Source organism: Anastrepha obliqua, chromosome 1 (assembly GCF_027943255.1).
Source record: "Anastrepha obliqua isolate idAnaObli1 chromosome 1, idAnaObli1_1.0, whole genome shotgun sequence".
NCBI classification, from domain to species: Eukaryota; Metazoa; Arthropoda; class Insecta; order Diptera; family Tephritidae; genus Anastrepha; species Anastrepha obliqua.
The window spans coordinates 35,756,194-35,775,270 of record NC_072892.1 but is presented as its reverse complement, the minus strand read 5'-3'; the positions used below and the strand labels follow the sequence as shown (position 1 = coordinate 35,775,270).

The following is a 19,077-nucleotide window of genomic DNA, read 5'->3' as shown; positions in this document are numbered from 1 at the left end:
GCTGTTATTGCAGAGGCAGAAATGTCAATTTCATTAAATAAATCTTACCAATGCCTGGCCGAAATATCGTCACTGGCAATTTCTCCGCATAGTTTTGTACAATATCCTCAGCTAGCACTTTGGTGTATGTGTACGTGTTTGGATATCCTTTGATTATGGTCGCTGCCAGCGCGTTGAGCGTATGCTCGTCGAGACATTCACCTAGCTTGCAGGCATTCTCACCAGTAATGGCGCTGTGATAGAAGCGCTCCTGTATATAGCGATGATTGCAGTGAGCAAAGGCGGTCGAAACGTGGACGAGTGCCTGGTTGGAGGAAAATGACCAAAGTGGGTAATGCAGGAGGAGGCGGCATAGCGCAGCACCAAACATGAAATGAAAGAAATTGAAATGAAATGAATTGAAAGTGAGATACATGCGACAACAAAGCAGCAAATAGAAACATAAATTGGTTAGCGCACATGCACAGACACACGCATGCCAAGACATATCCATAAGCATAGATAGCTAAATGGCACACATACGTAGGTAGGTGTATTTGTGACGGGCAAATTGAAATCGTTTCCTAATAACAAAGCCAGGTTAACGAACGCACATACCCACACATACAATCACTAGCTTTGTGATTCGCTTACAAATGGCAAAACCTCTAGCAGCAACTCCACAGCATGTCTCAGGCGAGTGTGTTCGTGTGCTAGTTGTATCCTTGTGCGATTATGGTCAGCTTACCTTCAAGTGGACAATCTCTCTAGCCAACTGCAGTATCTCCTTTGTGCCATTCACATTTATGGCAATGGCCATTTTCAATTTCTCATCGAAACGCACCGTCGCCGCCCCATGGATGACAATGTTCACATTCTCCTTGATTAGCTCACGTTCGGTTTGCGTGATGCCCAACGCGGGTAGCGAGCAATCACCGCTGATGATGGTGATTTTCTGTCGATACTTGGGATTGCACTTTTTCAATTTCTCAAACACCTGCCAGGCAAACGGGAGGGAAATATTAAATGAAAGATGAAAATATTGAAAGAAAAGTTTAGAATATTAATGACGAAAGTAAAAAGGTGTTGCAAGGAAAGAAAACTAAAGCACTGGAATTAGGTTGTGGCGCCTTCGTACTTACAGGATCATTGAATAGATCTTCGATGCGGGAATAAACATCTTTACCCTTTTTGCTGCGTATAAGCAAATAGATTTGACTCACTTCGGTGACGCGCAGCAATTTATCGATTATAACTGAAAAGTTAAAAAATGGAAAAAATACATATAAGGATTACAACATGGAAGAAATTTAAAATAGTGAAAAAAATTAGGTAGTCTTAGGTACAAATGCAAGATAAATAAATAAGGAAGGCTAAATTCGGTGTAAATTTGTATACCCGGAGATGCTGACAGTTGTAACTTGTAACATCAGATGGACGGACGGAGCATATAAAAATTAGGTATGGTTTTATCCGATTTCAATAATAATTATTAGAATCTAGGTGGGGAGGAATACATGTGCCAAGTTTATCTTGGGTGGATATATCTATACCGATTCCTTTATGCTGTTATTTACAACCGTTATGTGAACCAAATTATAGTTGCCTTGTGGAGAGGACCGCGCGTATAAAAGGATACAGTGAAACATTAAAATTCGCTAGTTGCCAGTCAGTTCTGCATAAGTTAAAAGAGCGACCCAGATTTATACCAGACCTCAAAGGGGAATGTGAGTAAATGCTCCTAAGACAAAGAGAGGTATTCTGGAAAGATCCCTGCTTAGTAAGGTGCTGAATTCAGCAGGAACTTTAAATCAATCCACATTTAATTGCAGATACGAGGGAGGGCCAATAAGTCCGTGACTTTTTGTATTTCTGACCTCTTTACTGAAAAAGAAATACTGCTCCTGTCAACAGGCATCTGTCAGTTGACTCCTGTCAAAATTTGAATGTGCTGCGTCAGTTAGTTTGTGTTTTACAGCTACCTTTATCAGACTACCCAGTAATTTGAGGAGAAAATGGAAAAAACTGAATTTCGTGTGCTTATTAAGCCGATTCACCCTTAGAAACCCACTGTTTCGACTCTTGTTTTGTCTCTGGTGTGTGGTGATGGATCCATGTTTCGTCCACGGTTACAAAACGGCGCAAGAACTCCTCCATATTGCGATTAAACAACGCCAAACCTTCCTGTGAAGTTGTCACACGATTGCGTTTGTGGTCGACTGTGAATTACTGGGTAGTCTGATAAAGGTAGCTGTAAAACACAAACTAACTGACGCAGCACGTTCAAATTTTGACAGTAGTCAACTGACAGATGCCTGTTGACAGGAGCCGTATTTCTTTTTCAGTAAAGAGGTCAGAAATACAAAGAGTCACGGACTTATTGACCCGCCCTCGTAGTTATATTGGGGCACAGACGAGTAAAAGATTGATGTACGAGGTGTGTATAAAAAATAAGGTGAATTTTCAAATTCCGCCGGTATACGTACATTCCACTTTCGATTATTATTATTTATTTTTATATTGGTACACTCGTCTCGAAGATATGTTTAGGGTTTTAGCAATAGAGCATATTTAGTTGTTCGTGAGAGGCATAAATAAGACAAGTGTTTTGCATGTTCGGCGATTTTCTGCTATCGAAAACAAATGAATCAAAGAACTTGCATCAAATTTTGTGTAAAAAATGGAGTTAAGTCCTTAAAAATACTTGAAATGTTGGCAGTGGCATACGGTGAGAATACTCGAAAAAAAAAACACGCCAAGTTCGATCAAATGTAAAGGTTTTGCTCACTGTTTTCTTCGATTACCATTCCTTGGCCATTTTCTTCTTACCACAACGTCGTACGGTAAATAAGAAGTATTTCCTTGAAGTTATGCACCGTTTGCGTGAAGCAATACGAGAAAAACGCCCCGAATTGAGCTCACTCATTTTTGCTTGTGAGAGATTATTTGGCCCAAAACCACACCGTTATTATGCCTCAGCCAGCGTATTCACCAGATTTGGCCCCTGGGGCCTTTTTCCTGTTGTCAAGATTGAAGAGACCCATGAAATGACGGCGTTTTGCGACGATTGTGAAAATAAAAACGGAATCGCTGAGGGAGCTCAAGGACATACAAAAAAGTGCATATCAGAACTGTTTCGAGGATTGGAAAAAACGTTGGCACAAGTGTATTATATCTGAGGGGACTACTTTAAAGGAGATAGAATAGCAATTGATGAATGAAGTACATCTCATATATAAAACTGAAACCAAATTTCCAGTGCAATGTGCAAATAGCTCACCCCATTTCAGGATTGAGATACTGACAATCTCGATCTCTACCAGCGAAAACCTCAATAGAAGCTTGAAGTGCCTATTTATAGCTATGTTTTCTCTCCAATCGGACGTTTAGCTCCAAGCTTGATAAATGATCAAATAACAACCTTCAGTAGTATTTACTATTATTATTAGAAGGCCATTACGCACTGCGACCAGAGCTGATCTATTGTGAAAGGCTTATTTTTGTAACCCTAGATTTTTAGGCTTTTTAAAAAATTGTAGCACAATTTTGGGTTTGTTGTTCCAAAGATTGCATGGAGATACTACGATACCACCAAGGTGATGAAGTCTCTGTCTGCCCAACGCAGGACATTCACAAAGCACATGTTCTGATCTTTCTATGTCCATTTCGCAAAAGCGGCAAACATTGGTCTCAGAGAGATCAATATTATTTAGATTATACCTCAGGCTGCAGTGGCCTGTAAGATATCCTGTTAAAAGAAGCTGATCTACTCTGCTTAGTGAGAGAAGCTTGTCAGATATTCCTTTGTTGGGACTTGGGAATAGTTTGGCTTGACGCTTACCGGCACAGTTTAGCCAGTGTGCAGCAAATTTTCTTTCTTCCCATTTCCTAAGGAAATCATTAATGTGGCCTTTTGTGAGTCCACAGAAAGGCTCAGGACCAGTAAGTTGCATATTTGCTCCTTGTTTTGCAAGGTCATCAGCCATTTCATTTCCCTCATGTCCTTCATGCCCCGGAATCCAGCCTAGTGTTACTATGTTGAGGTTGTAAAAACGATAATAAGTTATTATGTGCCGAAAACCGTACTACTGCGGAGTAAAATACACTGAGATCAGCCCCGTCATGGCAAACGTCTTTATGGACTCAGATCCACACCTTTGTCTTAGTTTATCATCTTAAGACGTACTATTACTGTCTTGCTAAACTCTAAACGGAGTTATAAAGGAGCCTCACACACAAGCATGTATGTTCAGCTTTTGAAAAAAATAGCTACTTGGTTATCCGTTCGACCAAAATTACTTTAGGCCAGTAGACAGGAATGGCGTGCAGTTGCTGGATCTTTCAACGGCCGCAATGATTGAAAAATAGTCCAGATTTGGCATAGATGGAAAAATCGCCCAAAATCCTAGGCATAAGCAATCCATCTGTGAACGATCTTTTTGCATTCAAGTTTGTCAGAAACCAAAAAGTGAATTATTCCTCGAACAGTATATTTGCATCCATCCATGTTTCCGCGAGGAGGATTGGGCGAAATATTATATTTAAATAGAAGACCGAGTGAACTTCTTCATAGAAGGATCGAAGTCAAAAGGAGAAGTTTTCTTGGAGGAAGCCTCCATAAAGCGAGTATGTAAACTTCCCAATCGCAGCAATATTTTCCAAGTGAAGGAAACGCTTTCAGAGATGCAGTCAATTGGTGGCGGACTTGTGTAATAATGTGGAAAGGGCTAAATATATAGTCTGAAGGTCAATAGTTTGTATCTCTTCGGACGCATCTGAATATTTCACAATCAAACTCATATGGGTGCCTGGTTAGAAAAACTTTGCAGTTAAATGCAGTGCTGATAAGCAGGCAATGCACCACTAACGTACCATCCCGTGGAACAATAAAATAAAAGCTATCACTTTCTCTTCGGTCCTTTGGGTCTGCTCTTAGGGAACTCTGGATGAGAACGTTGTATTGCCGAATTGCAAATATCTTCCGATTTAGGATGTACGAGGGTGGGTCAATAAGCCCGTGACTTTTTGTATTTCTGACCTCTTTACTGAAAAAGAAATACTGCTCCTGTCAACAGGCATCTGGCATCTGTCAGTTGACTCCTGTCAAAATTTGAAAGTGCTGCGTCAGTTAGTTTGTGTTTTATAGCTACCTTTATCAGACTACCCAGTAATTCACAGTCGACCACAAACGCAATCGTGTAACAACTTCACAGGAAGGTTTAGCGTTGTTTAATCGCAATATGGAGGAGTTTTTGCGCCGTTTTGTAACCGTGGACGAAACATGGATCCATCGCCACACACCAGAGATCAAACAAGAGTCGAAACCGTGGGTTTCTAAGGGTGAATCGGCTTAATAAGTAAATGAAATTCAGTTTTTTCCATTTTCTCCTCAAATTACTGGGTACTCTGATAAAGGTAGCTGTAAAACACAAACTAACTGATGCAGCACGTTCAAATTTTGACAGGAGTCAACTGACAGATGCCAGATGCCTGTTGACAGGAGCAGTATTTCTTTTTCAGTAAAGAGGTCAGAAATACAAAAAGTCACGGACTTATTGACCCGCCCTCGTATCAATGGCGATCGCTGCAAAGTCTGACCCCAACTAAGTCCCATTTCTTGTCAGTAACGAGGGTAAGACTAAACTCAGATTCAAGTCGGTTCTGCATTTACTATCATACATGGAGAAGGATTAAGTGAGTCAAGTTAACATCTACTTCTCACTTACCCTTAATTTTTAAGGCTAAGATTCCGACAACTTGGCGCACGCTTTTTATTAGTGAACGAGGATATTCCTTATTTGCGGCATTTTATTGTCAGTACGCAGCGGTTTGCCATCCAAAATCTCAATTAGTCACTGCCTGCACGCATCCTTCGTTTCTATCTGTTTTCGTCCCTATGTTTTGTTTCTTATGATAAAAAAGTGGGCTGTCCAATTTTGTCTTTAAGTGTAGCCTTATAACCTAACCTAACTTAATCTAACCGCAGAAGTCGCACTTCTTTTGTGTTGAGAAATTGCGGAACTGATTTTTTTTTTGAATTTTTCAAGGAAATGTTAAATTTAGAGGATTTAAAAGTTTAATGCCAGAGAAATAAGATAAGCTTTTTAATAAAGGGTTGTTAAGTTTCAAGGGCCGGTGTTGATTTTGAATAAAATACGATTCTTTTTAATTATTTTCATTTCTCTTTATTATTATTATAATATTGGTATGACTCAATTACGCTTATTGGTCAAATGACTGCCGCGGCCTCGGCGGCACACCTCCACGGACCACCAAATGCTAATAGTTCCTTATCTAAAGGGTGGTTAAGTTTTAAGGGCCGGTGTTGATTTTGAATAAAATACGATGTTTTAGGAAATTATTGCCCTTTCTCTTTACTATGATAATATTGGTATGTCTCAATTACGTATAAAATAAAATATCGGCCAAATAGCCGCCGCGGTCTCGGCGGCACACCTCCATCCGATGGTCCAAATTTTCGACGACGCTGAGGCATAATTGAGGTTCTATGCCGTTAATGTTCCGAATTATCTCATCCTTTAGCTCTTGAATTGTTGCTGGCTTATCGACGTATGCCTTTTCTTACAAATAACCCCAAAGAAAGAAGTCCAACGGTGTCGTTGACGTTTAGGTGTGGTTCACATTCAACATCAGCCCTTGAAATTTAACCACCATTTATAAGGAGTCCACCATCTTGTATTTGCTACCCACCCTTTCTGTCTTTTTTCATTTATTTCTCTTTTTCTTCTCAAATATTCATTCTATTCTTAATCATCATTTAATCAAAAAAACGCTTCTGTTCTCAAAAACTATTTTTGTTCTTTTTCAAATTGCTTACTCGTTTAGTTTGGCTTAAATAAAATAAACTAATTCTATATCACAAAATATTCTTATCTTATTAAATATTAACTTGAAATTCTGCAATACTCACTTTTTCCAAAAAAGCCAGTTCCACCGGTGAGGAAAACACCCTTATCCTTATAAAATTTCTGTATAGGCGTCTCATCTGCAAGAAATTCAGGAAAATATTATCACCAAAAAAATTAAATCGAAAGCTTATGAAAAGATTTGGCGCAGTCAGCATTAAATACTGCAGAATAAATTGGTTTCTAAGCGAAAATAGATGTATTAACATGCTTCATTACACATATACACGCCCACTCATAACAAGCACATGTGTGCACTTGAATAGTATGCATACGTACAAATCTAAGTATATATGTATGTGATGTGACTACGTCAAAAAATGCGCACCAGCTTAATGACACATTCGAGATACTCATAAAATTATGCAAGTGACTCGCTATCGTCTGCGCCAACCACCCAACCACCTCTTCCTTTCAAACGAGATTCATTATGAATGCGCATTTTGGACGAAGCAAATAAGTAATCAAATGTTGAAAGCGCTGAGCTGTGCTTGAATTTTCCTCGAACGCACGCATTGCGCCTGCGCGTAATTACACTACACAACGCATAAGTATAATTTAAGTTCCCTACATATCTCTGCAGGCAGATATACACACACACACTTGTATATGTATTTATGTAAATAGCGGGCAGTTAATATTGGAATAGTGGCATACAAGTACTAGTCCCAAAGTATACATTTTGTAAATATTTTCAAACAGGCAGGAAAGGGAAACACAAAGGGCTGTTTGTGATCGATTTGATGTCACCAAGATCCCCAATCCGGTACTAAATGAATACAGATTGTGATAGTTGCTTAAGAAGCGCAGTAAATAAATGATTCCTTTCGATTTAGCTTATACCGCTGTACAGCCGCAATCCTTAACCTATTCCTGTATAGGAATGCATGATACACCAGTGAGCCATCAGTCGGTGTGCAGAAAAACGTCTGTATTATTATTTGTTGTTATTTTTAGTGAAAATATAACTGCTTTGAAAGCTCTTTCAAACTTTGAAGTAAAATCGTATTCCCGGAATGCGTAGAGAGGCTAAAAAGCTTAGCTACATATATGCAATTACCTCAGCTCTTTCAGATCACGGACCACTAAAGCTTTAAGTTGAAGAAACAACTGATAGTTTGGCTAATAGAGCGTGGATACTACATAACAACTACAATAGGCCCAGGATTAATGGTAGCTACGTGACAACATATCTTTAATATGAAACGCAGAAACGCATGGAAAGGATTAAAATATCTGCATATACTAGCACCCCACCAAGCAAATTATTTTATGTGAGCACATCAAAAGCTTAAAATCTTTACAAATCAACCAAATAACAAACTACAGGGTGGGCCATATAGCGTTTGGTTTTTAAACCACCTATTTTTTTGAGAATGGTCACACAAATGACATGTCAAATGTGTTCATAATTTACTTAAAGGCTTGAAATTTACGAAATGGGACGCTATACGCTTCAACAAAATTTGGAAATATTGAAAACCTATTTCCAAAGTGGTGAGTCTTCTTCTTCTTTTCTGATTTTCACATCGGTGGCTACGTCAATAAGCAAAATTGTCGGATTTGGGGCTCAGAAAATCCACACGTTACTGTAGAGAAGCAAATGCATCCACAACGAGTCACTGTTTGGTGCGGTTTTTGGTCTGGCGGCATTATCGGGCCATTTTTTTCGAAAATGAGCGAGGAGCCGCGGTTACAGTAAACGGCGAGCGTTACCGTGACATTCTCAACGAGTTGTTTCCAAAAATTGAAGAGGACGACATGGACGACATTTGGTTTCAACAGGACGGTGCAACTTGTCACACTGCCAAAGTTACACTCGAACTTTTAGCTACCGTTTTTGAAAACCGAATAATCAGCCGAAACTCCGATATCAATTGGCCGCCTCGGAGCTGTGATTTAAGCCCGTTGGACTATTTTTTGCGGGGAGTCGTTAAGAACAAATGCTATGCGAACCATCCAGAGGCGATTGATGCTTTAAACCACGAAATCGAAGTTGCCATTCATGAAATTGGAGCCCAAACAATCGAAAATGTGCTCAAAAATTGGGTTGATCGAACTGTAAATCCAGTCGTAGCAGTCATTTGAACGATATTATTTTTTAATCATAAATAACAATGTTCAATCCTCAAAATAAAAAAAAAGTTTGAATAGCCGATTCAAAAAGCAAATTTTACATGGCCCACCCTATACTAACTATTTAGAAGAAAGTTGAATATACCAAACAACTTTCACTGGCATCGTGTTCTGGGACTTCGCCAAAAGCTTCGCCTCTAGGGGATATGACCTCAATAGGTTTAAATACCTTATAAATCTACCACCAGTTAAATCTTTGAGAACGCTTACAGACATTCTCACAAGTCCCGAATTAGTTTATATGTGACTATCGTTCGGAAGTGCACGGGTTCGAAGCTGCACCCAATGATAACAAAAGTTATTTCAAACAACCCTCGGCAGGCAATGGCAAACCTTCGAGCGTATTTTCTTCCACGGAAAAGCTCCTCATAAAAAACACCAACTGCCAAGTGGCGGAAGAATGTCACATACAATCTCTACAATTCGATATTCTCTTAGATATCCTAGAAGCATTGGGCCTGGGATAATTATTGTAAACTATTGATCTTCAGGTCCATGTACATACATACCTCTTATTAATATTAACTTATCACATAGCATATAGTCACATAGGAATATAGTGCGATATCAACTGATCATTGAGAATCAGAACGCTTTCGACTGTGTGCAGGTTGTTTTCTATATGCCTTCCTCATAGCACTACAGGATGGAATCGGAAAGTGCAAAACCTATTCGATGGTGCACAAATGCACTACTTTGCAATAGTATAATAGAAAGTCAAGTCGGCCACAACATCATTCTACTAAACATCAAGGAAATGTAACTTTTTGTTTTTTTTTTGTTTGCAGAGGAGGTAAAAAATTGAAAATGTCAGAAACATCATCAAAGGTGCCGTCAAACCAGTGGTATGTGGGGCATGCTCCCACTAATCCTATAACATTCCTCAACTCTCGGCTGATTCCACCCTGAGACTGCTAAAAGCAATTTCATCAAGGTGGAGGTACCTGCGTCCAGGTTCCTCTCTTAATTGCGTATTGGGGTCATCCGCTATCGATAGCATCCATTGGTTTGTCACCAATGTGGCATCGGAAAATTGCAATATTGTTACTCGATATCGACTTTTCGTCTGTTTGGATTCGTCTTGAGGCTTTACCTCACGCGTTCGTGCTTGTCGTCTGTTCGTGAATATAGTCATCACCACAGGAGGTTTGTTTCAAAATGGCTTCTTTGGGTGACGCATCTAGGCATCTCTTGGGTGTTCTATATCGGTCGCACTCGCTTTCGCTAAAATATTTCTTACTACAGAAGTAAAGACAGGTTTTGAACGATTTTTGAATGCCTTATTATTGAATGCCAACCTAAATGAAAGTGTGTAATGAGTGAATGATCTATCCTTAGTTGAAATAAAGCTCTTTCAAATCCTCTAACTACACACAACTACAATCCAAATTTGCAGTGTCCCAAGTTATACAGACATGAGCAAGCAAATGGGATTATAAGAAGGTTGGTGGTAACAGCATCATTAGGATCAGCTTCGCAATTGGATCATTTTCTATTAGAAGAGAACGCAGACAAGAAGAGGACTGCTCTGAGAAAGAGAAAATGTATCAGATAGCTGGACAAGGTTGCGTAAAGAAACTTCTAAAATACAGCATATAGATGCAAACAGCTTGTTAACCTATTTCAGAATGTAAATTCTTTAAGAAAAATTTAAAAGAACGATCGAGTAATTGGGAAACGTTCCATTGGCAATTGGGGAATGACTGAATTTATATCCGGCCATTGACTATAACTTCAACGGAGGTTCTAAAATTTTACGGGGAAGGTTTTCAGTACCTACTACAACAGCAAAAATAATAACAATAATAATAATAATAATAATATTAAGAGAAGATGGTAGAAAATCTTAAGCTCATCACGTATCATAATCGCTCTCCCCACAGCTTGGACGAAGCTTTAAGCAGGTAAGAGAGTGGAAATACTCATAAATCGTTCAGTTGCAATGCACAGATACTTGTAAGTTATCTTATTTCTATTACACCTAATTGTTTACCTCCTTAGAAATCTATCTAGCTATCTATCAATCTATCAGCGTCGGCGCAGAATGCCCTTTCTTCGAGCCGGTCTAAACCTATTTCTATTCACTGCTGGGTATTTTCCTTCGCATAATATGCACAGCGTTAAATCTATTCGTTGATTGACTGGCTGAGTGAACAAAACTGACAAACTTGACATCGAAAGTGATGATTTTTTATACAATCACCACATACAGTTACACGTACATTGAGTGTACTTATGCATTCCCTCTGCAAGCGTGACACTTTGGTTGAGATGGTCGTAACGCTGTCGCTCTAAAGCTGGCGTTTGGTTTGTTCAATGTTGCTGTCATGATGACACCATAAATTACAAGTGGCCGAAGCGTTTGTTGGCAAATATTTGTCACAAATATTGTTGTTATTATTGTTATTGCCCTCTTTGTTGCAATTACTGTTACACAGCGCCCAGTCATTGTTATTTTGTTTATTACGACCGCTAGATCAATGCTCAACAGCACATAATCATCACCTGCATCCTCTTACAGTTCTCTTCGTCACTCTCCAATGTTAGCATCAGCCACGTCAGCTTGCGGTAGTTTGTGAAAAGCACAAGCCAGCCAAAGCAGTGATGTAAACATCTTGTTGCCATTTAGCTGCGCGATTACAGTGATGGACAAGTAAGTGGAAGTGGTTGTTATTTTAAAACTCACCGCTGCAAGTTTATTCAAGGCAATGCCAAGTTTTGATAGCTCTTGTAGCTTTAGCACATCCTTTAATAGGCTAGAAAGACATTTTTCATAGAACTTGAGTGCATTTCCTATAATTCCATGCAGGGCAGAGCGCGTCTAGTATTTTACTCCTTCCAGTACCTAATCCATCGACTTATCTCAAACACCTCTGCAAGTTGGTATGTTCCCGGTGCTATTTACACGCTAGGTATAAAACGCCGAAGATCATAAATCTAGTTAAGGTACACAAATAATCATACGATCGCTGATTGCGGCTGGCAACTGAGGCACTGAATTTGTTAAACAGTGCCGCAACGTGGCCAGAACCAGGCGCCGGATGTAGTATTCGAAATTCTCTACTCCCCTTACTTATACTCATCCCAGCAGCTACAGCAAAACTTAATCCAAAATTTATTCCAATCTTTAAGACGGTTATCAGTTCATTCGTTTCGGAAGCAGGTCCAGAAACCACCGACGAGGAATTGAATAGTTTAGATGGAGAGATGCGCTACTTTGAAGCCAATCGGTTAGCCACTATAAGGGGTGACAGATAAGAACGATATGAAAAGAAGTTAAATAAAACACCAAGTTTTATTTTCAAACTACGTTCATGCCTCTGTGTATGTATGGAGTTATACATCATTCAAATGACTACCTCAGATTCGCTAGCAGCGCTTCGAAGAGTTCGGTCCAATTTTTGTTCACCATTTGATGAACACTGATGGTTTTCGCAATACGTCCAGACGTATTCATAGATAGCCGAAATTTGTGAATGTCGATCGAATAATGACTGGGCTACGGTTGTGTTAACCTGCATACAGCGGTGGTTAATATGGTATAAAGACCTGCTATACAGCAAGCGTAGCAAAGCAATGAGACGTAAGCTACCTAAATCTTAGCGCCGTGAAAGTTGGGCATCATTCATACAACTGACGCAAAAAGGACTCGTTGTATTACTGAGTCTCACAGTGTACATACTTCGTGGATGGCGTGATGTAAAGACGAAATTCGAGAGATGAGACTTCTTCAACCGTAGAAGTTCCCTCTGGCACCTCCGATCCATACGCGGCCGAAACGCTTTCGCGACCTTACGAAGCAAACCTTTCACCAGATCTCCAAATCCAAATACCCTAAAAACTATCTGACATTTGCAGTTTCCTGCAATGTCATAGTGACCAGGTACCCAGATGGGTAAAAAGGCTCGACAAACAATAAAGAGTAGCAGTCTATATGTATTTAGAATTACAGAATGTCAATTTATGATCAACGAAATTTTTAGCAAAAAATATTTTCGTTAAACATTCTCGAAATTCTGTTTTAGTGATCTCCGGAATTTTCTTCGAGCGAAGTGAATAAGAAAACACCACGGACCTGGAATCACAGTCTGAGGCTCGATGCTAGGCGGTAAGGTATGCAGTGAGATTTACTCGAAAAATCTCTCGGTAAATATCAGCCAACAGCTCCCTGGCCATTGTCGTGACGTCAGTCTAAGTTAGCTTTATTCAAAGAGGTGATTTTACGGCTCTGCGATGCTGCTATAAAAACCATTTATTCTGACAATGAGGTTGCAAGGAATAGCTGGATTGCAACAACGCCTCTCTCAAAGTAGAATGAACCTGCTGTGAAGGGCACGGTGGCATCACTGTAAACAATACCGACGACGAACTGGCAAGAAAGAGTACCAAGCTGCAGTCAGTAAACTTTCCACATCATTTTAGCATTGCTCCCACTCTGAACAATGAAACCCACTTGTTGTGTGGCAAAACAAATATGGCCTGGAGTCAATGAAATAAAATCTAAATTTCCCACCCCCTTAGTTGTTCCTCAATTCCAGGATTCACTACACTTTGCCTCAAGGAAATGGACGGAAACGCACGCAAATGGCTTCTGTCACAGTTTCGCAGATGAATAGGAGATCACTACACCGCTCTGAAAATAACACAATATATCCATTCTATGGAATATTTTTATGAACGCCCAGCGGATTATGATTTCCCAAAGTTTCATTCAAAAAACCAATTGTTTTCACCACTTGCGAAACTAAAGAGATGACGTAACTTTACAATAGTCCATTTTGTGGCTCTCTGCACCTCGTAAAGTGCGCCAGCGACCGAAAACTAACACAACCTATCGGCACAAATCTTTTTCCGCCGCTGTTAGGCCTTTATTATGTAATTGGTCGATGCGTACTACATGGATAGGTGTGCGCATGTGCATTGAAGTAGGAAACCTAATTGCCAATCGACATTTGCCTGCCTGTGCTCATCCGAACGTATGTACGTTGTAAGTCCCCGACACAAGTCCATGATTACTGCTGTTATCTGAAGTGTTTTTACCACCACTAAAGCTTGTTATCAGCGGACGTTGGGGTGTTGTTCTTGTTGCTCGCCGTCGATATCGTTAATCACAAACACATGCGATGCAAATAAGCTTCGATGCATTTGCCAGCCTCGCGTTCCCTCCAACATTTGTATCAACACTCGAAATTAGCATTGTGACGCGGCCCAGCTGCTAAGCTCACAAACAACCAACAACCACAATAAAAACCGTAGTAGTCGCACTGAAGCGAACACTTTAGCGCAGCAAGTGCATCAGCGTTTTACAATTTCGGCAAACACCTATACTTCCGCAGGCATACATATGTTTGGAGTGAGCGTGTGTATGTGTATTTGTTTGTGCAAATATCAGTGAAATTGCTAGCAGCCACGAAAACAACAACAACAACAACAACAACAACAAGGAGCTTTAGTCAATCAGCAGTCACATTGAGCGCGTTAGCCACATCAACAGCGCACAGGGCAGCGGGCGGGCGCACAGACTTGCTTCCAGAGTTTGTTAGTGAGCGGGGTAATTTCTCCATCCAGCAGAGGCTACACATCAGCAAGTGGCCTTGCCTAACCAAAAACAGCGTGCATGCAGACAAACCGCTGGCAGGCAGTCGAATAGCGCGCTCGCTGTTGGCCAAATAACCGGCGAATCAACCAGGCATCCAGTCAGTCATGTGGATACTACCAACGCTGCACCGCTTCGGTGCGCACAGCAGGCGATGACAATATCCATGGCACAACTCACACATATGCACACACACTTACACAAAATTAGTTACACACACACACACACACGTGTGTAATCTCTCTTACGCTGACACATCATAACATCAGCCGGCGTTGCATTTTGGTTGGCATAAATGTTGCGGTTGTTGTGCTTGCCTGCATTGTTGCCGTGAATATTGCTGTTTTTGTTGTTGTTGTTGTTAGTCGCTTGCTTGGAGTGCTTTTGTGTTTGCCTATGCTAATTGGCTTAATGCATTTCAAGCGCTCTCCAAGTCGTCCACTCGACGTTACCCGCTAAGAGGTCTGCTTGGAGTGGGCGAAGCTTCTTCAGTCACTGCGGCGACACACTCCACTCGAGTATTGCGGGTGGTGAGGACGTGCATAACAAAAGCGCTGACATTCAGCTGAAAACAATACTTTTTTATTATTTTCCCATACGATCCTTTGGTTATGCACACGCAATCGAGCCTGCTGCATAACGTTGAACTATTTTTCAACTTATACACAGTTTTTGTGCCGCCGAAAGGCAGCATCACCATAAATGCATTCAAGTTAATTATAGATATTTAACGACGTATAGGATTCACACAAGCGAAGTTTTGATATTTGAAAACAATAATCTATGCAGAAGCTCTCACATACATACATACCCTCGTAACAATAAAATAACCAAACCAAAGAATGACCAAAAGTCCTTTTCTCTTCCACATCCCTTAGACCACAGAATTAATTTTATCACAACCTAAGTCATATATTCATAGTTAGAATTTAATTTTGATGTTTGACTCCAAATTAAGCTCAAACTCACATCACAACTCATGCTCAAACTTAACTCAATTTCAGATTTTTCATAGTGAACTCCAAGACTATATTCCATCTCAAATTCAGATTCCTACTCACCCCAAAACGAAACCCTAATTCAGACTTAGATTCAAATTCATCATAAAACTCTAAATCAGTTTCAAACCTAAAGTAAAGCTCCCACAACCTCACGAATCTTGCACTAATCTCAAGCGCACTCTCCAGCTCAACTGAAGATAGGTAGGCTAGATGGCAAGAGTACCACGGGTACACTACAAGTAGCACTAGAGTGACGACGCTTTGATATCATAATGTAAACCTTTAGCTGCGAAAAATTACAAAACTTAAAGGAAGAAAAGCCATCTACAGCCATCTAGTGTTGTTGTAGTAGAGAGGAGAAACGGAATCTAGGTTAGAGAACTGCCGCAAGCTATCCCCGAAAGACACACTAAGGAGCCTCAAGCGCTTAACCACCTGACCTGGACATTTGCGAAAAAAGTGTTCCATAGTCTCTCTCTCCCTGCCGAATCTCCACAACATCTGCAATGTTGATTGCACAGAAGTCGAAGCTTCTCAGCATGAGGTCTGATTACTAAGTGTTCGGTGTCCACCGCTATGAGCTTGGAAAATGAATGGCGAGCGATCCCCAGCACTTCAAGCGTCCTGCTTCTGTCGTACTGAGGCCAAAGGGTTTTTAGATAGCGAACGATAAGTAGAACTACTTGCGCTTTTTTAAGGAAGAAATTGTGCAGTTTCCCTTTAGAAGCAAGGGGTCACCGATGTCTGAGATAGGGCAACTGAAACCGGTTTTTTGGACCGTTCCTTCTTTCCTTCTTTGGACACTTCCGGTAAATTAAAAGAGACTGAAATATTAGCTGAACTCAACTAAAACTCAAAATCAATCTCTCGCTCAAGCTCAGTCCAAATTATAACTCAAATTCAAACTTGAACTCAAAATCAAACTATTTCCAATTCTACTTCCAGCTCAACTATAGCTTAAATTATAATTTAAACAAAATTTTTTTTTCAAACTTTCATTAAACTTTAAGTTAAAACTGAAATTGAGGCCCACACTCAAACTCAAAATTGAACTCGAACTCAAACTAAAGTATAAACTCAAATTCAAACTCCAAATTAAGTCCAACATAAAATTCGAATTCAAATAGTTCAAATTATCTTTCTATCTCAAACTCAACCCAAGCCAAATGGAAAATCAAACTAAAACTAGAAGTAAAATTCCTACACAAATTCAAGCTCAAGCACCAACTCAGTTTTAAACTCAAACTCAAATTCAATTTTTCGCTCAAACTCAATTCAATCTAAAACTCAAACTCAAAATGAAACTCAAACTCTATTTCAAGCTCTACTTCAAGTTTAAATTAGAACGTTAACTACGAGGAGGGGTTCAATAAGTAGACGTGTTAGAAGTGAAGACACCATTTTTTCCATAATTTTATTTTTATTCTTCAACATCGTCTCTTTTTAAAAAGATACACTCCTCCCAACGCTCCACCATTTTTTAATCCCTCCAAAAAATGTGTTGAACTCTCCAAAATGCGCCTCTCTCTCGGCGAGGACTTCCTCTTTTGAACTAAATTTTTTTTCATAAATCAAATCATACAGTTTGGCGGAGACAACTCCGAATGAAGGTTCTGGTGCGTTATCGTGGTGAAACAACACCTTCTTTTTCGCCAAATGCGGCCGCGTCTCCTTCAATTTTTTTGTGGAAACGGTCCAATAACTCACTGTAGTGAATGTTTTTCCTTTTTCTAAAAAATCCATGAGGATGACGCTATCTGAATCCCAAAAAATCGTCCCATAACTTTTGCCGTCTTCGCTTTCTTTGGAGCATGCTCACCGGGAGAAATCCATTATTTTGATTGTTGCTTAGTTACTGGTGTATAATGATGAATCCAGGTTTCATGAACAGTGACAATTCGACGTAAAAATTCCTTGTCCCAAACACTGCTTCGAAGTTAACAACCACATCCGCTTGTTTTTGCTTGTGCGCAATCGTCTATAGGGCTGACCATTTTTTTATCGCCAACTTGAAAAATATTAATTACCGTTCCGGTCGACACTCCTATGGGCTCTGTTACTTCGCGCACTTTCGTTCGTCGATCAGCGAGAATCATGTTGTAGACTTTTTGAATGATTTCCTCGGTAGCCACGTCTGCCGGGCGTCCTGGTCGCTCTTCATGGAAAACGGATGTCCGTCCACGTTTAAATTCGTCGAACCAATATCTAACTATGGTCATAGATGGCGAAGCGTTTCCATAGACAGCATCCAACTTTGCTTTTATCTCCTCGCATTTTTCCTATCCAAAAACAAAAGTGAATTACCGAACGATACTGCTCTTTTTCCATCTTAGCGAAAATCACAAAACACATCTTTCTTGAATAGCTGCCAAATCCAAACTAACCTGTCAATCAGTCTGAAATTTGTTTTGCTGTCGTTTGATGCAATACAATGCTAACACCAACTTCCCTCAGAAATACCATCTGTCATCAAACACGGGTACTTATTGAAGCGCCCTCGTAAAATTTTTATTCAAACTTTCATTAAAGTCCATTCGGAAGCTTAATTATAAACTTCAATTCAAATTCAACCTCAAAGGCAGACTCAGGCCCGCAATGAAAACAATTAAATTAAAACTTAAATTCATATTTAACATTTACATAGGCTACAGCTTTTAAAACGACGACGAACGCTTCCGAGGCGCAAACTGTACTTAGTAGCTCCATTCAATCACTCCTACGCATATGTCCTTTTCCCACCCCAACTAACTTTAACAATATTACAACCTTTCAATTTCACACCTGGTGCCACCAGTCGCATACAATTCGCCTTCCACAAAGTAACTGACAAACGTCAACAAAAATATAAATACGTCAACTTGACAATCTGAAATTTTAGTAATATTTTTTTAAACGCCATATTTTAGTCGCACCATTTTTTCGTAGTTCATATTTTTCGACAACTTGAAAGTTCTCAGCCAGATTTTACGCCAACTACAACATGTTTATTATTTTCGCTATTGTGTTCGAGTTTTTGCCGCTTTTGTGTTGCTGTTGTCACTGCTATGTCGCATCATTTATCACTCAACCGCGCACACATTGTTCTGTGCCGGCAAAAAGCAAAGCAGAGCAAAGCAAAGCAAAAGTCAAGCGCACTTTTTCGTCAACTCCATCATCTCTATCATCATCGTCATCATTGTCGCCGTCGCCGTCGCCATAGCCGTCGCTGGCGCCAGCGCCAACAGCATTAGCCTTTGTTGTGATGTATTGTTGTTATTGTAGTTTAAGCACTAAATTTTTACACAATAGACAATATGTAGAGTATAATTTATTTTCACTCGTTAAAACTGCTCTCATGACTGCATTGTTGTAGTTTATTTTTACACAAACTGTCACCCTTGCCGGAGGTGTTTGTTGGTGTAATTCATGGTGGAAGTGGTGCTCAAATTGACTTCAGACA

The 19,077-nt window shown here is 39.9% G+C and overlaps 1 protein-coding gene across 1 annotated transcript in view; it reads right to left on the bottom strand.

The window, feature by feature from the left end:
• The window catches only part of LOC129253183 (fatty acyl-CoA reductase wat), a 94,333-nt gene that overhangs the window by 10,402 nt on the left and 64,854 nt on the right, over window positions 1-19,077 (bottom strand). The window contains exons 3-6 of the mRNA XM_054891454.1: window positions 6,911-6,985; window positions 1,122-1,234; window positions 728-976; window positions 49-304 (exon numbers count right to left, since the gene is read on the bottom strand). Coding sequence (XP_054747429.1) covers window positions 49-304; window positions 728-976; window positions 1,122-1,234; window positions 6,911-6,985 — 693 coding nt within the window. The remainder of the gene's footprint in view (window positions 1-48; window positions 305-727; window positions 977-1,121; window positions 1,235-6,910; window positions 6,986-19,077) is intronic.